At 38.6% G+C, this 22,550-nt stretch overlaps 3 protein-coding genes across 3 annotated transcripts; 2 read left to right on the top strand and 1 right to left on the bottom strand.

Moving 5' to 3' along the window:
* On the top strand, positions 1 to 7,543 carry LOC111805181 (putative pentatricopeptide repeat-containing protein At3g23330). The gene is made up of 11 exons (XM_023690113.1): positions 1 to 459; positions 551 to 616; positions 1,003 to 1,143; positions 1,377 to 1,475; positions 1,567 to 1,639; positions 2,891 to 2,982; positions 3,509 to 3,592; positions 3,764 to 3,823; positions 4,060 to 4,244; positions 4,349 to 4,369; positions 5,231 to 7,543. Exons 1-11 carry the CDS (start codon positions 367 to 369, stop codon positions 7,359 to 7,361), a joined length of 3,045 nt encoding a protein of 1,014 aa, XP_023545881.1. The 5' UTR covers positions 1 to 366; the 3' UTR covers positions 7,362 to 7,543.
* Positions 7,544 to 7,636: 93 nt separating this feature from the next.
* LOC111805180 (photosystem I reaction center subunit XI, chloroplastic-like) lies at positions 7,637 to 9,180 on the bottom strand. Its single transcript, XM_023690112.1, has 2 exons — positions 8,907 to 9,180; positions 7,637 to 8,257 (listed from the first exon to the last, which is right to left on the bottom strand). Exons 1-2 carry the CDS (start codon positions 9,066 to 9,068, stop codon positions 7,766 to 7,768), a joined length of 654 nt encoding a protein of 217 aa, XP_023545880.1. The 5' UTR covers positions 9,069 to 9,180; the 3' UTR covers positions 7,637 to 7,765.
* Positions 9,181 to 18,779: 9,599 nt separating this feature from the next.
* LOC111805753 (probable auxin efflux carrier component 1d) lies at positions 18,780 to 21,984 on the top strand. Its single transcript, XM_023690972.1, has 5 exons — positions 18,780 to 19,625; positions 20,480 to 20,591; positions 20,691 to 20,934; positions 21,075 to 21,151; positions 21,690 to 21,984. The coding sequence occupies exons 1-5, from the start codon at positions 18,854 to 18,856 to the stop codon at positions 21,763 to 21,765; spliced, it is 1,281 nt and encodes a 426-aa protein (XP_023546740.1). The 5' UTR covers positions 18,780 to 18,853; the 3' UTR covers positions 21,766 to 21,984.
* Positions 21,985 to 22,550: the final 566 nt, after the last annotated feature.

Consider the following 22,550-nt stretch of genomic DNA (forward strand, 5'->3'; position numbering starts at 1 on the left):
GAATCAGCCATGGAATAAACGCTTTTTAAATTCACCACTTTCCAACCCGTTGGTCAAAACATTAAGCTCTGAACAACACACAAAAATTAAATAAAAGCTTCCACGGTTTGGGCTATGGTGGATCTCTAGCTTCCAAGAAAGGATCTCCCCCTTTCCTCTCACTCGGATTCAAATTGTGGTGGTGTGCACTTGCAGCAAAGCGAAGCAAAGCAATGCAGATCTGATCTTCCTTTCAATCGACGAGAGATAGATCCCACCCTCTTTAATTCTTCTCCGATTCAGATCCTTGTCTACAAAAAAAAAGCAAGATTCCGCTTAATCTGCGCCAGTTATTTCCCTCTGGAATCACTGATCCGGTTTTCTGAAATGGGTTTGCGCTCAAACCCTACGGGAAACCTCTCCTTTTCTCCTTCTTTGATCCTCCTTCTGCTTCTTGTTTCTCTGTTTGCCTCCGTTCAGGTATTCATCTCGCATTTCTCTACCTTTAATTTTTGGTCTTTTTTGCGTTCTTATGAGGGTTTGGTTTGTAATTTTTGTTCGGTGTTTTCAGGTGTTTTCTGCGGAAGTGGAGAAAGAGGAGTTGGATGGACCTAAAGATCTCGGTCGACGTAGCAAGGTGAGTATGATTCCTTGTCTTTCTTGTTTTACTTTGGTTGAAGCTATTTTATGAAATTATTGGTGGGCTGTGAGGCTGCGAGGCTGTGAGGCTTTGATGCCGGCCATGGCAGGAGGGGAAGGGGTTTGGGGGCTGTTGAGATTGAGATCTTTGCGCTTTTTAACATAATTGTTTTCCTTTTACATTGTAAGTAGAACTAACTATTTTGAGTAATGATTCTCTTGCCTTGTATGGGGTATCTTGTGGAACATAATATGCCATTCTGAAAAGAAATTTGAGATTAAGATGCGTTGTCCCAGTTGATCATTTCCCTTTTTCTTTTCTTCTTTAATCTCTAGTTTTATTTCTTTCATGATGTTATTATCGTCTGTATTTCCTCTCATTAGATTTCCTGGAACAACATTGACACAATTGCTGCAAGAAAGGATGTTGTTGACTCAGAAGATCTTAATCTTGACCTGGACTCCGTTGGTCTTGGAGTTTTTGACGCATTTTTTGCTAGTTTGTCCATGATAATTGTCAGTGAGGTTGGTGTTGTTATTTCTATTCTCATTTATACTTTCTGTGAAAAATTTCACTAGAATTGGGTCCATTCCCGATATGCGTTTGGGTGTATTACGGCGGTATCAGTTCAATTGAATTACCGACATGAGCTGAAGAGACAAAAAGATGGGAAATGGGAAATATGGTGGTTTTGGACCTAACTGCTTGTTTCTTCAAGTTTGATTCCTTTAATTTTTTCTAGAATGAATGTGTGTAGATTGGAGATGAGACGTTTATAATAGCTGCACTTATGGCTATGCGCCACCCGAAGTCCATTGTATTATCTGGTGCGCTCAGTGCCCTGATTGTAATGACAGTAAGTTGATCAGATCTTTCATTTTCATCAGGTTCCAAGTCCAAGTTCTTTCTCTGGTGAATAAGAGTAGAACTATTTCCATGTCAATTAGGTACTCTCGACTGGATTAGGTAGGATAGTGCCGAATTTGATATCAAGGAAACATACCAATAATGCTGCTACAGGTACATACATATTATTTTACACTCTTTGGAGTATATCTATTTGTAGAGTGCTGTATGATCTTATTCATTCTATTTGACTCTGACTATCTTTTCTAATATATATTTCCTGATTAACCGTTACCTCCTGATTCCCCTGCTGTTGTCACTTCATTCATACAAAGGGTTGATAATTTGACAATTTTCTTCTACTACTTCACCGTCTCTATTAGTGTCACTTCTCCCTTCGCTGTAATGAAGATATAAAAGAAATCTTAAAGATCCTCCAAGGTTTAATGGTATCTATACGTATAAAAATAAATAAACAAAACTTATACATATAGAAAGAAAAAGATGAATTGGATACGAAATCTTGACTTTAAAGTTATCTACCTAGGCTTGCTACCAAGAAAAAAAGTCTCCTAAAAGCATCTATACCACTAAGGAAGGAAGGAGTTGAATCGCAGACTTACGAATCACTAATATCCCTACCACCTGTAGCAATAAGAAAGAGTTTGGAGGTGAATCGCAATTGGTGATTTTGTTATCGGAGTCTGACCAAACAATATGGGTTATTGATGTAGCTTCATTCCAACCAAAAAGAATTTACCTATATTAAATTGGTTAATATTTTCAATATCTCGACTTCAATATACATATGTTTGATTTATGTACGAGAAATTTATAGGCACTACTTTTCTGATGAAAAAATGCAATCTAGAGTTTTGGGTTCATGTTTTTTTTCCTCGTAGGAGGTGGTACGACTACTTTAGCCAAACCTCCCATATTTTAAGGTATTTGTAGGAAGGCATTCCACTTCTTTGACTCCTAAGGTACTTAACCAATTTTCTAATGATGGATTTATCTAATTCAATATTTTAAATTAATCAATTAAATAACTGAGCCACAGTGCCATACTGGTTTGACATTAAGGAAAACCTTTAGGAGTGATGAATTTATACCATGGTGAAGATAAAACTTTTAGGAGTGATGAATCACTTAAACAACTTAATTATGAGCGTCGGAAGGTTTTATCTGTTGTCTTTGATCCTGCATTTCACATATTAGATATGACTTGATGCATCACTTAAACAACTTTTGCTTGTCATTTTGGGATGTTGTAATGGTACCTTCTTTCCAGAGGATGAGACGACATTTATTATTTTACCTGTTAAACGTGACTCTTCTGTCTAAGTTGTGTACTTTTGCTAGAGTTTTCATAGTTGTTTGTTTTTTCCTATAGTGATGTCCACCTACATATTTATAATTCTGCAGTTCTGTATGCATTTTTTGGATTGCGGTTACTTTACATTGCTTGGAGATCCAAAGCAGACTCAAAATCTTCAACGAAAAAGGAAATGGAAGAAGTATGATATCTTCAACACCTTTTCGGTTTGATGCTTGTTTAGCTTTATTTTGTTTGATTCTTATCTGCATTTTTCTTTGTTGTCTGGCATAATTTCTTAATCTTGAAGTTTTTTTTATTTCAATTGGAATTTCGTGATAAAAGATTCGGTGATTCACGATCTATGGCATGAAGATGATCATAATACAGATGTCTTTGGTAGTTTATATTCTCCCCCTGTTTTATTACATTTATTTGAGGCTTTTATCTGTGATTTAATAAATGAAGATATATGGTGAAAACGGATAAATAGTTATCTGTTCTTTTTCGATTTGGATTTTTAAATTTTTATTTTCTACACCTTATATTTTTTTTGGAGTCATTCTGAATATTGTTGTTTATGTCTTTTATGTCTTGAGTGATTCAATATACCTATATTTCATCTGTCCCCATATTGTTATCTCATTTTCTAAGAAAACTTGTGGCCGTTTTAGCCTTTCCTTGTGTTAGTTCTTTAAATGGTTGACTTCTAAAAATCACGTGTTCAGGTAGAGGAGAAACTCGAGGCTGGACAATCCAAGACGACCTTTCGCCGCTTCTTTCTCCGATTTTGCACACCCATATTCTTGGAGGTTCACAAATCACTATATCACTGATTTGGCATAAAACTATCAATATTGTTCCTTTCTTTTTTTCTTTCTGACTTCTTCCATTAGTGTAAATATTTGTGTTATTCAGATGCATATAATTTTACATATATGTCATTCCTTAGCTGATTCTCGAAATTACTTTGGCTTTTGCAGTCATTTATTTTAACCTTCCTTGCCGAATGGGGAGATCGAAGTCAGATAGCTACAATTGCTGTAAGTTCTTTCATAAAATTGTATGTTTGGTTTGCTTGATATCATCTAGTTGGTACTGGAAGTTGGACTGAACCATGGTTTCAATAGTTTTTATATTCTAGAAACGAGATTTATAACACGAATCTGAATTGGTTTCGATACTCGAAATAAGTGACTTCAGAATGTTTAAGATATGAAAAATGAAGAAGAATTTAAGGCATACAAAACTAATGGGGGAGGGGCGTGTATTGCTGCAGCTAGCAACACACAAGAATGCACTTGGAGTGGCTGTGGGAGCCATCTTGGGGCATTCAGTATGCACATCAATGGCAGTGATCGGTGGAAGCATGTTGGCATCGAAGATATCACAGGGCACAGTTGCAACAGTTGGAGGCTTGCTCTTCCTTGGCTTCTCCTTGTCTTCCTATTTTTTCCCACCTCTATAAGAAGTTCTAACCCCACAGTATTCACTCTTTTTCTTTTTTGCCTGTCATTTTGTTGTTCTAAATTCTTTCCCAACTGTTCATTTTCTTTTTCTTTTTTTACATTTTTAGTAGCTTTGGAGAAGTCAGATGTTTTGGCAATTTCGTCGATTTCGTGTGTTGTTTGTTCAAAAAGCATACACAAATACATTTATATACCGATTCTAACTCTCTATAGTTCGAAAAGCGAATTCATATATAAAGCCTTTTTGTATTCTCCCAACTCGCACTCTAAGCGAATTTTGTTAATACTGATCTTAATGATTTGAAAATACGAAAGGAGATTTAGAAACTATATCTCGACTTAGGTCTTAAATGATCTTTTTTGGCTTTGTAGGTCGTGTCGTTCTTGTCGAAAGGATTCACTCACTCACCATTGCTTCATTAGCCAACATTTTTAATTTGATATGAACTTTGTTTCCATTTAGAAATTTCCATTCTAAATTCTCATCGACTTACTTGAAAACCCTAAAAAACCCAATCCATTGGATCAAATTTAAATAACCACAAGTATAATCTATTAACTAAATTTAAATATGGTTTCAGAAGAAAAAATTTGAAGCAGCCGGGTTCGAACCTCATTCGTTAACGTCCGTTCCACCTTTATGGAGCGAATTCAGCCATATGAACTCGAAGTAAGTTCGGGTTGGGGGATTTAACTCCTACCCATTGCTTGATATGGCTAGCGATGGGTTTGAATTTTGTTTTTGGGTTGTTTCCTCATTGCTCTAATGCCCTGTTTCGAATTCTATTGGAGAATCGTCACTTTCCTTCGCTTACATTATCATTGAAGAACGTGGTTTAAGATGAAATGGATGAATCTGTGCAGTGGTTACTCTCCTTCTACTGCGTTTCTGAAATTTTCCCGTTCTGTTTCTCAAGTTACAATGGCCCAGAAAATCATACCATTCAACTTCTCTGCGCACCACCTGTTCGAGTCATGTAGCTACCACTCTTCAAATGATTCTTTGCCCAATACCCTTCATGCCATGATGGTCAAGAATGGTTCTATTTTCGAATCGAGGAAGTTTATTTTGAGTTCTTATGTGAAATCTGAGAAATTAAACGATGCACGGAAAGTGTTCGATGAAATGCCTAGCAGAGATGTACTTACATGGACGGTCCTTATATCCGGTTTTGCTAGAGTAAATTGTTCTGAAATGGCATTGCAACTGTTTAGAGAAATGCTGGTTGAAGGTGTTTGTCCAAATCCTTTTACTTTGTCTACTGTTCTTAAACTTTGCTCTAGAGTGGGTGATGTGAAAATGGGTAAGGGAATTCATGGATGGATACTCAGAAGTGGGGTTAACTTAGATGTTGTCTTGGAGAATTCTATGCTTGATTTGTATGCTAAGTTTGATGAATTTGATTATGTCAAAAAGTTGTTTGATTCAATGAGAGAAAAGAGCACTGCTACTTACAACATATTGCTTGGTGTGCATGTCCGTAGTGATGTTAACAAATCTCTTGATTTATTCAGAAACTTGCCTTGCAGAGATACTGCAAGTTGGAATACAGTAATATGTGGGCTAATGCAAGGTGGGTATCTGAATGAAGCATTGGAGCTACTCTATGAGATGGTGGAGAACGAACCCGAGTTTAACAAAGTTACTTCTTCCATAGCCTTAAGTGTCGTTTCTTCTTTACTGATTTTCGAGCTAGGTAGACAAGTACATGGTCGAATAGTCAGGTGTGGGTTTCATAATGATGGATTTGTAAAGAGTTCACTGATAAATATGTACATTAAGTGTGGAAATTTGGAAAAAGCATCGGTGATATATAGTCAAATGCCTTCGGGTTTTGCAAAAAAACAAGATTTCGACATTGTATGTAGCGACACGATGACAGAAATTGTTTCACGGAGCTCAATGGTGTCTGGATATGTTCGAAATGGCAAGTATGAAGATGCCTTCAAAACCTTTGTTTCTATGGTTCGTGAACAGGTTTTAATGGATAAATTTACCATTGCAAGCGTTGTTTCCGCTTGTTCTAATGCTGGCGTTTTCGAGCTTGGACGTCAAATCCATGCATATATTCAGAAAACAGGGGAACAGCTTGATGCTCACTTGACTTCCTCCTTGATTGACATGTACGCTAAAGGTGGGAGTCTTGATTGTGCCCGTCAAATTTTCGAGCAAACGACTTACTTAAACGTTGTGATATGGACTTCCATGATCACTGGATGTGCTCTACACGGGCAAGGTAAGGAAGCCATTAGACTGTTTGAAAAGATGAGATATGAGGGAATGATACCAAATGAAGTTACTTTTTTAGGAGTTTTAGCAGCTTGCAGTCATGCTGGGCTACTTGAAGATGGCCGTCTATATTTTAACATGATGAAGGATGTTTATGCAATCAAGCCTAAGGTTGAGCATTTCACTTGTATGGTCGATCTTTACGGTCGAGCTGGACGTCTGAACGAAGTCAAGAAATTCATCTACGAGAATGATTTATCACACCTTAATGCAGTTTGGAAGGCATTCCTGTCATCTTGTCAGCTTTACAAGGACATCGAAATGGGGAATTGGGTTTCTGAAAGATTGTTTAGACTCGAACCACTAGACGAAGGGCCTTACGTTTTACTATCGAACATGTGCTCCAGCAATCAGAAATGGGAAGAAGCTTTCAGAACAAGAAGATCTATGCAACACAGAGGGATTAGCAAAACACCTGGTCAATCTTGGATTCATGTGAAAAATCGAGTCCATTCTTTTGTTGCGGGAGATCGATCGCACCCTCAACACGCTCAGATATATGAATATCTAGACAAGCTTATTGGAAGATTGAAGGAAATTGGGTATTTGTTTGATGTAAAATTGGTGATGCAAGATGTAGAAGAAGAACAGGGTGAAGTGCTTCTTGGTTGGCATAGTGAAAAGCTTGCAATTGCTTATGGCTTAATCAGTTTGGGCTCTTCCATTCCAATCCGAATCATGAAGAACCTTAGGATATGTACTGATTGTCATAACTTTATGAAGTTAACATCTCAACTTTTATGCAGGGAGATCATTGCACGAGATATTCATCGTTTCCATCGTTTTAACTCAGGTCATTGCTCGTGTGGTGATTATTGGTGAGACGAGATGCAGAATCTGATGCCTGTGAATTTTCATGTATAAACTTACGTTATTCTGATGCCCAAGATAAAAGGAACGAGGGGAAGAATCTACCCCGAGATGTTAGAAGGTGCAAAATCAATGGGTGCTGGAGCTGCTACAATTGCTTCAGTGGGAGCTGTGTCGGTATTAGAAACGTGTTCAGTTTTTTGATCCATTTCATGACGCGTCCAAGGCTTGGATTAGACTTATGAGAATAGCTTTTCTTAAATGGAAGGAGGGTGCATACATAACAGTTCTAGAAAGGAAATCAATATGCAATCACAAAGGATCTAGCAAAGAGGTTTGGCATGAAATATACAATTTTATGTTTCCTTAACACAGACATGGAAGTTACATTGCAGGAACAGAACATGATACAAAATCTACTTGACAAAGTAAGGGAGGTCCAAGACATAGAGGAGGAAGTATGCCCAGATCACGCCGGAGATCCCGCCGAAGAAGAACCCGCCAGTGAATTTCGCCCACCCGTCAGCAGTTTGCAGCTGATCAGGGGTCTTTTTCCTGCCGGTCAAGGTCAATGACGGTGCAGTGGATGGCTCTCCTTCATTGAAGGATGCAATGCCATACATTGTCAAGCAGATGCTCAAAATGGCAATGAGACCACCGGCGGCCAGTGAGCCAGCTCCTCCGGCGTAGGCTGTGTTCCTTAGAGGGCCAGCTTTCACAAATGGACCGACCAGAAGAAAACCATGTGCCAGACCTACTTCAATTCCCCTCAGCAATGGGTTGACTGCTGTTCTGTAGGCTGGGAGGTTTGAGAGGTACCATGCTATCAATGGGCTTGAGGTTACTGGAGTCTCGAGGCTTCCAATGAATGGGTCTCCATTGATTGGCTGGATCACTTGGTACGTTGGCTGCAACAATATCCATAGCTTATTATTATATGGAGAATTGCTTAACAATAAATGCACTCCCAAAACACCTTTTTTTTTTTTTTTATCGGTTAGCAAATATAATCTCCTTTGGACTTTCCTTCAAAATTTTTAAAATGCGTTTGCTAAAGAGAAGTTTCCACTCTTTTATAAAAAAATGTTTTGTTCTCTTCCTCATCCGATGTGGGGTCTCACAATCCACCTCCCTTTGAGGCCTAGCGTCCTCGCTGTCACATGTTCCTTTCTCCAATCGATGTGAGATCTTCTAATCCACTCCCTTTCAGGGACCTGCATCCTTACAAGCACACCGTCTTGTGTCCACCCCTTTCGGGGCTCAGCGTACTCGCTGACACATAGTCTGGTGTATAGCTCTAATATCATTTGTAATGGTCCAAGCCCATCGTTAACAAATATTGTCTTTTTTGGGCTTTCCCTTTCGTGCTTCCCCTCAACGTTTTTAAAACGTGTCTGTGCTAGGGAGAGGTTTCTACACCTTGCAAAGAATGTTTCGTTCTCCTCTCCAACTTGAGATGTCATGAAATAGTATACATTACTTGGCATGAAATATTTCTTAAAAGCTCAAAGCTAGGCAGATGAAATAGAATTGGGAGATGATGGTTGGTTAGATTACCTTATCAGCTTGGATGGCTCTGATAGTGAAGGAGTGTGTTCTTGCAGGTATGCGTCGGAGCGGCGAAACGGAGAGGCCTTTGGGAGCAACCAAAGCTCTGGTGGTGGAAGAAGCAAAGCTGGAACTGAGCTGACTGGCAATGGGGGAGGTTGCAGTGGCCATGGCTGCTGCTGCCTTTGGCTTGTGGAAGAATCAGTGGCAGAGAAGAAGATGAATGAGGTGAGATTTTTAGATTTGGTTTCGGGATTTAGCTTAAGCTTATTGTCGTTGCTGGCCATGGAAATTTGTGGGAGCCTGTCATTGATCAACCCCTCTCTTCTCATTGGATGGAACTTGCCACGTAACCTTATCCCTTATCCATCTCTCCCTCTCACACACACATGAGAATGGGCTAGCCCATGTGGGTTTCAAAGGTTTGAATTTGGGCCTCTCGCTCAATGAAATGCATTCGGTGACGGGGTATCGACGTTGGGACCATGGAACGTGTCAAGCTTACATCTTAAGCTAGTCTACATAATCTAAAATCTAGATCTCTGATGACAAGTGTAACGACTCTAAATTTCTATATACACAAAGTTGCTACTATCGTCTCATACTCATCTCTTATGCCGATATATAAGTCTTAAAAGAAACATCATTTATATCGTAAACATCGAAAACATTTAAAACAACTTAATCTTCTAGAAAACACTGTTAGTCTTACGTGTTTCAAACGAAATACTAGAATTCAAAAAAATAAAACAAAATAATTTAAAATGATGAAATTCAAGACAACCTATGCTAACCTAAGACTAGGAATTTAAATGTGCATCTATCTTATGCACGTGCCACAGTCTACTCTTGATGCTGTCGTCATCTGTACATAGACACCTTGTCTTTACCTGAAAAATGATGTGGCACACGGCCTAAGTATTACTAAGAATACTCAGTAAGTGACCCCATTATAGGGGTCATGCTAAATGCAATCACATCCAATTATGTTGTAGGAACTTATCACATCCACTTACTGCAATCACATCCAGTAAGTGACCCCACTATAGGGGTCCCTCTAATTCTCATCTTAACATCTCTTCTGACACAACTCTCTAATGCTCGTTGGATATTTATATTAATATCATTTTCATGCTCTTAGGGTTGTGTCCTAGGTCAATCTATCGACATGATGCAATATGAGACTCATAATCATATAGCATGCTTAATATGGAAAACATCAACATATTAAAATAAACCTCTTGCAATCATCATACTCATCATAACACCATTAAGTGCATCAAATATATCATAGACGTCATACATCGAAATATATAAATTGCGTATATTATCATGCATCATAGCTCAAACATCATAACTCATACATCATCATAGCTCATACATCGTAAATAAACTATAACACATACAATTTCTAACCTATATTATAGTAAAACCACTTACTTGGTTGGCCTTGGCCGAAGTACTCCCTAATTTAATTACGTAAGCTTCCGTTTCTCGAGAGCTGCCCAAAGGTCGTCGGGATTCGTTTCCTATCATACCGTTCATCACCTTCCATTAGTATTTCATAATTAAATGAATAATCAATTAATAAATGTGCAATACAACTCCAAAATGACATCAATTACCTTAATCGTGGCCGAAAACAGGTCCGAGAGGATCAAAACGGTGGAAACCGAGCTAAAAATGGCAAGTCAAACAAAAAACAATCGAGAAGCCATCGGGGAAGCCGCCGAGCCAAGCCAAAGGGCTACCTGTGTTGTTGGGTGACACGTGGCAGCAGTAGAGCGAGCGACATCGTGCAAGTGCTTCGGGTCGAGGCACGGGTTGCAGATATCAAAATCTTCCACCCTTCCATTGACACGTTTTATGAGCTTGATTGCATGCAAATTTAATAGGATCAGATCTTATTTGATGTATCAATCACCATGTGGCTTCCTTACTTCAAAAGGTGTGCTTAAATTCATTGAATGTTCTTGGCTTTATTTTGTGTGTTTATGGTCAAAGGAATATATATATATATATATATATATATATATATATATATATATTGCATTAGGGTTTGGTAGATCGCATGCACGCCCTCCACGTCTCCTAGAAGATAAATGAATGCCTTTTTCATCCAATTAAGTGAACCTTTATGGCCTCTTTTTTCTCTTCAAATTAGGACATATGCTTTAATTTTTTTCCTCATTTCTTGGGATTTGAGATTTGTACGATTGTACTAATGATAATAAAAACGAAAAAAATGTGGACCTTAATACGAGTAGTTTACGGGGTAGGAAAACGATCATTATGGTTATCATAATGCTGTAATGACTAAGTAGGAAAACGATTATGATGTTTATCATAATACTGCGATGGTTAGGCAGGAAACGATCGTTATGTTTAACCTGATGCTGCTGTGACGGTTTCTAGTTTTAACGGGTGAACGGTCTAAGGAGCTCCCAGAGTATGCTTGTTCGACTAGGAAAGTGGCCCAGCGATGGGCAAACGGATTGGTGAGTTCATACTCGCACGTATGGGTTGTGTGTAGAGCATATGGTACACATCCAAGTTACCCGTTAGGATAGTACCGTATGAAAATAGACTGAAATGATAGGTCCTGTCATTGTATTTACATGTTCTTGCATTTAACTCCAATAGTGAGGTCACTTAAAGTATTTTTTTAAATACTCAAACCACGTGCTACTACATTTTTAAGGTTAAGACAAGATATTCCTGTATGGCTGACGACGACATCGCAACTCGAGACCATGACACATGCATAGAATTGTCGCATTTATTTTTGTTAAACTATAGGATGTTTTTTTTTTATTTTTTGTTTTTTTGTTTTTTTTTATTTAATCGTTAAATTATTTTATTCTGTTATTTATGGTGTCGTTTATAAATATATTTTCAAAACACGTAAATCCATAGCTCTGTTTTAAGATGAAGATGACGTTTTATGAAACTTTAAATGAAGTATTTTCACATTCAATGTTCACGATATGTATACAGTGACGTCCTTAAATTAAATTTTGGATCGTTACATTATCGTTACTAAAAAAACTCGATTACATAATTTTGACTTACATACTTGGTCGCAGCATGGCGTGGCATCTACCTAAGCTACGAAGGACTTTTAGCCCGACTATTCTGATACTAGTTTGTTATGACTTATTTTCCATGGTATCGAATCATGGATTGCAACGTGAAATGACCGCCGACAATAAAAAGTACGACTAAATTTTTTAGGAATTTAAAAACACGCAACATTTAAAAGATAAAAACAAGAACATTTACTAATCTTAAGTATCGTTTGATTTAAAAAATTAAAAAAGTATCGTTTGATCTAAAGTATCGTTTCTGTTTCAGTTTTGAAATTTTGGGTTGGTTGAGTTGGTAACCGAGCAACTCAAATACAACTCATAGTTAAACTTAACCTAACCCAACCCGATCTAACCCTCTATTTTCAAGTTGAGTTAGGTGTGATTGTCGGATTATTTTTTTTTTTTTTAATTATTTGAAAAATCTTATTTATCCGTAATATGTGTTACATTAATAACTACGTTTCATAAAATTCAAATAACTATTTTCGTGCTGATGGGTTGACTGGACAAAAAATTGTCAATTTACAAACTGAACCAAATTTTTCAGTTTTTCAAAAACTCAACCCAACCAAAATCGAAAAAAAAAACATAACCTAACTTAACAATCATGATTTGGTTGAGTTGTTCGAGTTAATCAAGTTAGTTATCTCCAATCACGTAGCGTAACTGAAACCAAAAGACAGGTGTGTCTAACTATAATAATACTCCTAAACTTTCATAAATACTTTACAATATTCTTAAAACGTATAAAATTTTACATGAAGAACAGACCTAAAACGAGTCAGGTAGTGATTTAGAATGGTATGACAGTGTTCGAGTTCTAATTTTCATTTAAATCTCGATATAGTTCAAGAATAACAACAAACCGAATGACAATTTTCTTTTGTTTTGTTTTGAATTCGAATGATATTGTAAGTAATGATAAAGAAGATGAACTATGAGGAAATAGGTATCAAAATCATCCACCCTTCCATTGACACGTTGTATGAGCTTCATTCCATGCAAATTTAATATGTTCATATCATATCTCATGCATCAATCACCATCTGGCTTCCTTATTTCAAAATCAGTGCTTAAATTCATTGAATTTTCTTCACTTTCTTTGTTGTGTTCATAGTCAAAGGAATATAGACCATTAGGGTTTGGTAGATCACATGCACGCCCTCCACATGAATGCTTTTTTTTTCATCGAATTAAGTGAACATTTAATCGATAATCTTTTGAGATATGCTCGAGTCCATGTTATTGTATATATGGGTTTGGAGAATTTGAAACTATGACCTCTTGGTTAAAATTATATACGTACTGAAATTCATTAACTTTAGCTTTCGGGTTGGTTCGTTATTTTAACATGGTATAAGAGTGTGTAGGAGGTCTTGTATTCAAACCGTCCGAGTTGAAAAGTGATATGACTATATTTATTGTGTTTTATATGTTTGAGTTTTGGAGTTGGTTAATGATTTAAGATAATCAACTGAGCTATGTTTAAATTTGTGATATTATGTAACGTGACGAGGTTTAACTAAGGGTAACTTTTGTTTTTGTTAACGTAGGCACGTTGGTTTAAGTTGGTTGGGCTCGTTTGACTCGTCAGATTAAAATGTTGAAGATTTTGCAGCTTTGATGATGGTGTATTTGTAACGACTCTAAATTTCTACACAGTCAGAGTTGCTATTCATGTTTCGTGCTCATCTCTAATGTGGAAATATAACTCTTAAAAAGAAAATATCATCTATAATATAAATGTCGAAAACATTTAAAACATCCTCTTCTCCGGAAAAAAACACAGGCATAGTCTTAGGTGTTTAAATACGAAACATTGAAATTTAGAGAAAATAAAAACAAATACAAAATAATTTAAAACGATGAAATGCAAAACAACTTATTCTAACCTAAGACTAGAAATTTAAATATGAGTCAACCCCATGCACGTGTCACAGTCTATGCTCATGATACCGCCGTAATACTTAGTAAGTGGCTCCACTATAGGGGCTATGCAAATGCAAACACATGCAATCATGCTCTTAGAACCTATCTCTATTCTTATCTTGGGGTAGTCTCTATTGGATTTCGATAATCGGCCAGGGAAATTCTTTCTTTTCGGTGAGAGGAAATTGTCGACAGGAGGTTGTTGAAAAAAAAAATGAGTAAAATAACAGAAGAACTGAAAGTTTGACTCGCTTAAAATCAGGTTGTGAAATCTTCTGAACAGATTTCCTATTTAAATATAACCTATCCTAAAAATGGGGGAGAGTGGCCAACTGAATCTGTGCCACTTCCTATAAAATTGACGTCTAAGAATTCGCTAATCCATTCGACGTGTTTGTCAAAATGGTCAAACGGAAATTAATGTAAACGTGTGAATCTAAATAAGGAAAAACAAAGGTTTTATCTAACAATCTCCTCCTAAAACCTGTGTTATATCGACCTTATTTCGTTTCGTTTGAACTCCATTTTGAGCCCTATGGCTCGGTGTCCCTGGCAGCATGTCCTCCAGACTCCACGTCTTGTTCGGCCGTCTCTTCTTCGAGTTGGCGCGCCGCCAGTCCAGGTGGTTCACCTCTCCCTCATAGGTCTTCCATCTTCCGGTACCTGGCCGAGAGGTTGACCGGTTGCTCGGTGTCCCTGGCGGCATGTCCTCCAGACTCCATGTCTTGTTCGGCCGCCTCTTCTTCGAGTTGGCGCGCCGCCAGTCCAGGTGGTTCACCTCTTCCTAATAGGTCTTCCATCTTCCAGTACCTGGCCGAGAAGTTGACTGGTTGCTCTATCTCTAGCTTTAGGATGTAAAGGCAGTTTGTCGTGCACCGAACTTGCGTGAGCAACCGTCGTCGATCATCGCGGATCCTAAGTAGCCCGCGTTTGATGGAAATGTGGCAGCCGGCCTTATCGAGTTGACCCAGGCTCACAATATTAGCCTTGAGTCTCGGGATGAAGTAGACGCCGGTCAGCTTGTGATGATTGCCTCCCTTGCCGACGAATAGGATGGTGCCGTGCCCTTCGATTTCGACGACGGAGCCATCGCCGAATTTCACCGTCCCGCGAATCCCCGAGTCAAGCTCGGAGAACGCAGACTTGGCCCCGGTCATATGGTTTGTTGCCCCCGTGTCGAGGACCCATCGCCGGTGCTCTTGCTGCTCGCCTCTTTCACCGATTTGAGCGAGCACTCGCTCCTCCTTTAGTCGAATTGGCTCCCCAGGTGCATTTGTTATGCACAGTTGGAGTTCTTCCTCGGGTTCGACGTTCACCGGAGCAGTTATGCCGTCGTCGATTACCTCTGTGGATTTGGGGAGCTCTTCCTCGGGTTTGACGTCAGGTAGGACTGATGCAGTCACCATGAAAAGGGCTTCCTCGGGTTCGTCGCTCACCGGAGCAGTTATGCCGTCGTCGATTACCTCTGTGGATTTGGGGAGCTCTTCCTCGGGTTTGACGTCAGGTAGGACTGATGCAGTCACCATGAAAAGGGCTTCCTCGGGTTCGTCGCTCACCGGAGCAGTTATGCCGTCGTCGATTACCTCTGTGGATTTGGGGAGCTCTTCCTCGGGTTTGACGTCAGGTAGGACTGATGCAGTCACCATGAAAAGGGCTTCCTCGGGTTCGTCGCTCACCGGAGCAGTTATGCCGTCGTCGATTACCTCTGTGGATTTGGGGAGCTCTTCCTCGGGTTTGACGTCAGGTAGGACTGATGCAGTCACCATGAAAAGGGTCGGCTCATCCTCCTCGGATTGAGCCACATGGGCCTTTTCGGCCGTCTCCTTGTTCTTGAGCTTGCTCCAGCAATTCTTGCTCAGGTGACCTCTCTTCCCACAGTACGTGCACTGGATTGGCCCGTCATCAGTCGACTCCTCCTTCTTTTGATCCGCCTCTTTCCCGTGCATGCGCCGGCAAGATTTCCACGGCTTCTTACCGCCCTTTGCAGCTGGAGGGCCCATTGCTCTCGCCGGTGTCGTCACGGAGCTTTAGGCGTGCAAGCCATTCCTCCTTAGTGAGGAGTAGACGACCCTCTTTGTCGACAGCTGAAATGGTATTTTTCTTCCGCTGCTCGACGTTACGCAGTCTTCCGGTCACCTCTTCCACCGTTAGGTCGTTCACGTCAAGTAATGTCTCGATTGAAATCGCGACTTGCTCGAGGTGATCGGGGACGACCTGCAACATCTTCTTCACGATTTCTGTCTCGCTGATGCTGCCACCGAGTGTGGTGATGCTGTTGGCGAGCCCCGTGATTTGCATTGAAAAATCATCGACGGATTCGCCGTCCTTAAAGCGAATCTCCGAGAGCTCCTTCCACAGCTGCTCAATGTTGGATTCCCGCACTCGCTGTACACCGACCCGACGAGATTTAATTCCTTCCTAGGCCGATTGCGCGGTGCGCTTGGTGGAGAGAGATGCCAGCCGACGATCCTCCCGATACTCAATCGTTTCTCCTTCCTCTGGCTCGACAGCGTGCCATAACCCTTGCGCCTGTAGGTTGACGCGCATCAACAAGGTCCACTCGTTATAATTGGACCTTGTCAATATCGGATAATACTGAACGACGGGGCAGTCTTTGTTTCCCTGATCACTCGCTCAACGACACCTCAACACCCGTCATCACGGCGTCGGCGTGGAGGAGTGAGTGAGCCTACTCGAGATGGACCCCACGATGTGTTTATTTTCGCACTTTGCATTTTCTTCTACCCAAACTTGAGACCTGTGTGTTGTTAGGTCGACACTCTAACCACTTGATCTATTCAACTTGATTGTTGATAGGATGGCTCCTCCGCAATGATATACACCGATGGCTTCAACTTGACATACCAGTTGTTGGATTTCGATAATCCAGGGAAATCCTTTCTTTTCGGTGGGAGGAAATTGTCGACAGGAGGTTGTTGAAAAAAAAAATCAGTTTGTGAAATCTTCTGAACAGATTTCCTATTTAAATATAACCTATACTAAAAATGGGGGAGAGTGGCCAACTGAATCTGTGCCACAAAATTGCCCGTCTGAGAATTCGCTAATCCATTCGACGTGTTTGTCAAAATGGTCAAACGGAGAATTAATGTAAACGTGTGAATCTAAATAAGAAAAAACAAAGGTTTTATCTAACAGTCTCTAGTCTCGAACAACTATGGATGTGTAGTACTTCTCTACACACGACCTACACGTGCGAGTGTGCGTTCCCAGGTGGGCTCACACACCCCTGAACTCTCTCTGGTCACTAATCTGTAGCAACGTCCCGAGGTCAACGAAACCCCTAGTGTCATGCACCTCATGAACACCCTCTCATCATCATACTATGTGCGTCCACACTCATCATCTCTAAGAGAGGTAGCTCTATGCTTATGAATATACAACATGCACGAGGTCGTTAAATGAATATAATTGAATGGTTTAAAATTACCAAATAGTCAAAGTGTAATTACACTAAAGTTTTCACTTTAGTCTTCATTTCACGCATATAAATATTACTAGCGTGTTTGATCCAATAAAGATGAGCAAAATTAATTAGGTTAGAAGTAACGCAGTAAAAAAATAATTTATAATAAAATAAATAATTATTTGTATTAATTGCGAAAGAGTTTTATATAATTAATTAATTTTCTTTAATATTAATACCTGACACAATTTTGAAATAAATAAATCACTAAAATACAAAAATTATAAAAAGGAAAATAACAAAATATGTCACGTCATTCACATTAATTGGAAAATAAGGGATTTATTAAAATAGAATTATATTTCATATTTTAAAATATGCATTTATATTCTAAAGTAAAAAATGTGTTTTATAATACATTTGTAAACTATAAATCATCATTAATTAATTTTTTAACATGTTTAATGATAAAAATTGTATATAAAATATCATATAATTTATACTATATTATTTTTTATTATATACAATTTCACATAATTTATAATACATTTTTTTATTAAAGTTTTTATTTTTGTCCTAATATAATTTAAGATTTTAAAATTTTAAAATTGAATACATTTAAATCATAAAAATATTGTTTTTAAAATTTACATTATTTGAATAACAAAATTTTAAAATATTTTACTTAATTAACAAATAAACTAATTAATTAAAATCATTTCAAACCAAAATTAAAATCCAAAGTGGTCGTGCGAAACTTATCCGACAAGGAATTTTGCTACCTTAGAACCGTTATAGTTACGGTCGCCGTTCACCAGGGCTTCGGTCACCGGCTCCCCTGTCACCAGGTCACCAACTTCCTTGACCTTCGGACACTGGGCAGGCGTCGTCAACCCCCATACATGATCTCACAACTTTACAGGGTGAACTCTAAATTTTTATAAATAAATCAATTTAATCTCTACCCATATTAACTACTAAATCAATCAGTTTAATTAATAAAATTATTAATTTTAAATTTTACGATAAAATTTTAAAAGTCTTAACTATTTTACGGTTTACCAAAGGTGTTTTAAAGTTAGTTAATGTTTGTAAAGGACGGAGAAGCTTTTTCCGTCCTTATCTCTGTCACCTATTTTATTTATTTTTGCGGGTATTGAGCGGAGATTCTCAATGAAAAATTGATCGAGTTATTGTTCAGTAATTTTGTCGGTGTATTATTAATTATTTCGAAGAAATATTTTAACGTATAATTTTTATTTTTAAAAAAAATGATAATATAATTTTTAAATATAAGAAAAAAAAAATTGCACTAAAAATGCAATTCAAATGACAAAAATTTGTTACAACAAAATTCAAAGAAAGGGCGGGATGGGCGGAGCGCATGCAATTTGGGAGCCTATAAATATACAACTGTCAAGCACAAACTAGACTCACACACAAATGCTACCCTTCTCTCTTACTAGCTCTGTAAATTTCACCATTATCATCTCTAACAAATCGCCGTCGTCGCCATGATCACCGGCAAGGACGTTGTCGAGATACTCTTCGCAATCATCCCAATGTACTTTCCGCTAGCAATCGCCTACATTACTGTCCGGTGGCTCAAACTCTTCACTGCCGAGCAATCAGCCGGAATCAACCGCTTCGTCAGAACCCTAGCCATTCCATTCCTCGCCTTCAAAGTAATCTCATCTAACAACCTCCTCGCCATCAATCTCAGACTCTTCGCGGCGGATTCGCTTCAGAAGCTCATCTCCCTCGCCGCTCTGTTCCTCTGGAAAATCCTCTGCAAAAACGCCTCTCTCGAATGGATGATCACTGTGTTCTCTCTGTCCTCGCTTCCGAATACACTCATCATCGGCCTTCCGATGACGACGGCGATGTACGGCCAAGAATCTGTTAGTTTCATGATTCAGACTCTGATTTTTCAGAACGCGATTTGGATCAATGTGTTGATTGTTCTGTTCGAGTATAGAGCTGCGAGGATATTTGTCGAGGCGGAGAGATTGAATTTGTCAGTGGCGAAGGGTCGGAGGCCTGGCGGAGAGTGTGGTTTGGTGGATATGAGCGGATTGAAGCAGATTTTTCCGGAGAAAACAGAGGCGAATGTTGTATCTGTTGATCGCGACGGTGAAATTGTCTCTGAAGGTAATGGTAATGGAGGATCTCCGCCGAAAGAGATACGTCCGGCTGAGGGCGGTGGTGGTTCTGGACATGTAGGGCTGATTTTGGAGCCTGAGAAGGAAGTTGATCTCCCATCGGAGGATACCTCGTCTTCCGCAGGTAATTAATATGGGCTTTTCCCCTATTGCCTTAAACCCTAGTGCTTCCGTTTTCACGCACGCCCTTATAAAAACGCTTTACTCTTCTCTCCAACCTAAGATCTCACAATTTGTCTCCTATTAGGTCGGGAGGTTTTCACATTTTAATAAAAAAATGTTTTGTTCTCCTCAATCTCACAATCCACTCTCTCCGAGCTCAGCGTCCTTGCTGACTCGTGTCCACTCCCTCCGGGCTCAGCGTCCTTTTTTGGACTTTCTCTTTCAAGCTTCTTTTCCAAGGTTTTTAAAACAAAAGTCTCCTCCACCCCTTCGAGATTCATTTGTAAAACCCTGCTATATCATTTGTAATGCCCCAAGCTCATCCACCAGCAAATATTGTCTTTTTTGGACTTTCTCTTTGAAGCTTCTTTTTTGTCTTTTTTGGACTTTCTCTTTGAAGCTTCTTTTTTTTGTCTTTTTTGGACTTTCTCTTTTAAGCTTCTTTTTTAAAGTTTTTAAAACGTGTCTCCTCCACCCCTTCGAGATTCATTTGTAAAGCTCGGTTCTGCGAGAGTTGATGTTTGTCCTCTTTGGATGTCTTGTCTATGGTTGCATGCCCGTTCCAAACCCCTTTACCATTCTTGGGTCAGTATGAGATTCTTGGATCAGTATGAGGGTGGATGACCGTTCAACAAAATCATGTCTACACGTGAAAGGGCTATAATGCCCAAAATGTACTATAAAAAATATAATTGGTTGTCAATTTCATAAATGGTTTACCATTTATGTTTAATTGGGCACCTAAAAGGCTACCATTTCATAAATCGTGTCTACCCCGGAAAGGGCTTACCATACAATTTATGTTTAATTGGGCAGGAAGGAGTGGAATGACAAAGCTTATAGCTTATAGGTTGGGAAAGAAGATCACACGAGATCCCATAACTTATTCCAGCTTAATCGGCATCATTTGGTCTCTCATATCATTCAAGTATATTCCTTTTTCCCTTTATTTTCATTACGTAAAATCAAATCAACAAACCCTAAATTTGTTGGTTTTAAAATGGGCATGAATATAAATGCAATGCAGGGAAGGCATAAAAATGCCAACAGTGCTGCAAAGATGTGTATTAACGTTTGCAGACACAGGCCAGGCGCTGGCCATGTTCAGCTTGGGCATTTTCATGGCTGCACAGCCTACCATCATCGATTGTTCCATGTCCGAGGTTGCCATTGCCATGCTCGTTCGGTTTCTCATCAGTCCTATGCTCAGTGCCACCACATCTAAGCTAGTCGGTCTTCGTGGGATTGTATTGCATACCGCTGTGATTCAGGTTCTATTTTACTCTCTAAACTTTTACCTAATTATAATATTTATTATTTATAATTGATTGATTTATTATATATATATATATATATATATATATATATATATATATTATTATTATTATTATTATTTTTTTTTTTTGTTCAGGCTGCTTTTCCTCAAGGAGTTGTTTCATTTGTATTTGCTAAGCAATACAATGTTTACCCAAACGTAATGAGTACTTCGTAAGTATTCTCTTCATTAAAAAGAATATTCCTATATTTGGTAGAATTTTTCATTTAAATGCATTATATTACTTAAAAGTATTATAGGGTATGGTTTGTTAGACAAATACGACTCTCCATAATGGTATGATATTGTCTACCTTGAGCATAAGTTCTCATGAGCTTACTTTGTGTTTCCCCAAAAGTCCTCATACCAATAGAGATAAACCTATGATCATTCTCTAAATTAGCCGACCTTAATTATAAACCCATGATCATTCCTTAAATTAGTCGATGTGGGACTTTCATCCCACACCTCCCCTTGAACAAAGTACGTCTCCCCTTAATCGAGGCTCGACTCTTTTCTCTTTTGGAGTCTTAATCATTTTTTACTATGCCTTTGAGGAGCCTCGACTGCTTTTTCATTTTGAGTCATTTGTTCGACATTTGAGCATTCTATTGACATACCATATTAGACACGACTATCCACAATTGTATGATATTGTCCACTTTGAGCATAAGATCTCATTGTTTTACTTTGTTTTGTTGTTTGTGTTAGGGTGGTTGTTGGAATGTTGATTGCCTTCCCAATAATTCTATGTTATTATCTGCTTCTGGGGGTCGTTTTTAAATAAAGCAAACTCGAAGACCTGAAGAGTAAAAAGTCAAAGTTCAGGGCCACCATGTAAAAACCACCTTCAACCATTTTTATGTAGGAGGTTGTAAATTCTAATGTACTTTGTCAACAATATTTCAATATCGACTCTAGCTTGGAAGATAGATGCGTCGAGTATCATTTGAAAGATCGATGGTTTGAGCTATTTTGAACGGATTTAATTCTACAGTGTCACCTTTTTGTATCTGTCTCACTTAATATCGAAGTACGCGTGAATCATAGGGATCAGAATTAATTTCCAACATGAATCATGGATTTAAGAGCGTTTAATCCAAATTTTAGTAAACGATAACGATTAACCATCATTATAAGTTGCAAAAACGACGACATGCTCGTGAACTTAATGCATGTGCAAATCTTATGCATAGCAACGTTGAAGCCGTCATGAATTGTTTTGTTTTAAACTTTAACTATCATTATAATCGTAGTTCATGCTATAGCGGTTGGATTTTACAAATTTTTTGCAAATAATCACAAAATAGGCTAACTTATTGAACGGATTCAAATCAAGAGTAGCTAGAAGAGGAATAACTCTTAGTCTTAGATTTCGAGACAACTCATTCGAAAATTGAATAGATCTTCAAACATAAATGAGAGGTTGTCGATGCATTATCAATCGATTCATAACCTTTCAAACACAACCGATATCTATTCGGACTCCCTTTACTTGTAGGAGTACATCTTGGATCTGCCGATTATGTTATGGACGAAGTCCTACTCACGAGGACCTGGTCGAATTGGGAG

Source organism: Cucurbita pepo, chromosome LG11, assembly GCF_002806865.2.
Source record: "Cucurbita pepo subsp. pepo cultivar mu-cu-16 chromosome LG11, ASM280686v2, whole genome shotgun sequence".
NCBI classification, from domain to species: Eukaryota; Viridiplantae; Streptophyta; class Magnoliopsida; order Cucurbitales; family Cucurbitaceae; genus Cucurbita; species Cucurbita pepo.

What these genes read in the sequence shown, in the direction of transcription:
- LOC111805181 (XM_023690113.1), top strand. Translation starts at nt 367, where the DNA reads ATGGGTTTGCGCTCAAACCCTACGGGAAACCTCTCCTTTTCTCCTTCT. An exon ending in TACCAATAATGCTGCTACAG is followed by an intron (nt 1,640 to 2,890) that starts GTACATACATAT and finishes ATAATTCTGCAG; the next exon opens with TTCTGTATGCATTTTTTGGA. An exon ending in GCACACCCATATTCTTGGAG is followed by an intron (nt 3,593 to 3,763) that starts GTTCACAAATCA and finishes TGGCTTTTGCAG; the next exon opens with TCATTTATTTTAACCTTCCT.
- LOC111805180 (XM_023690112.1), bottom strand. Translation starts at nt 9,068, where the DNA reads ATGGCCACTGCAACCTCCCCCATTGCCAGTCAGCTCAGTTCCAGCTTT. An exon ending in GAGCCATCCAAGCTGATAAG is followed by an intron (nt 8,258 to 8,906) that starts GTAATCTAACCA and finishes ATATTGTTGCAG; the next exon opens with CCAACGTACCAAGTGATCCA.
- LOC111805753 (XM_023690972.1), top strand. Translation starts at nt 18,854, where the DNA reads ATGATCACCGGCAAGGACGTTGTCGAGATACTCTTCGCAATCATCCCA. An exon ending in GGATACCTCGTCTTCCGCAG is followed by an intron (nt 19,626 to 20,479) that starts GTAATTAATATG and finishes TTAATTGGGCAG; the next exon opens with GAAGGAGTGGAATGACAAAG. An exon ending in TGCATACCGCTGTGATTCAG is followed by an intron (nt 20,935 to 21,074) that starts GTTCTATTTTAC and finishes TTTTTTGTTCAG; the next exon opens with GCTGCTTTTCCTCAAGGAGT.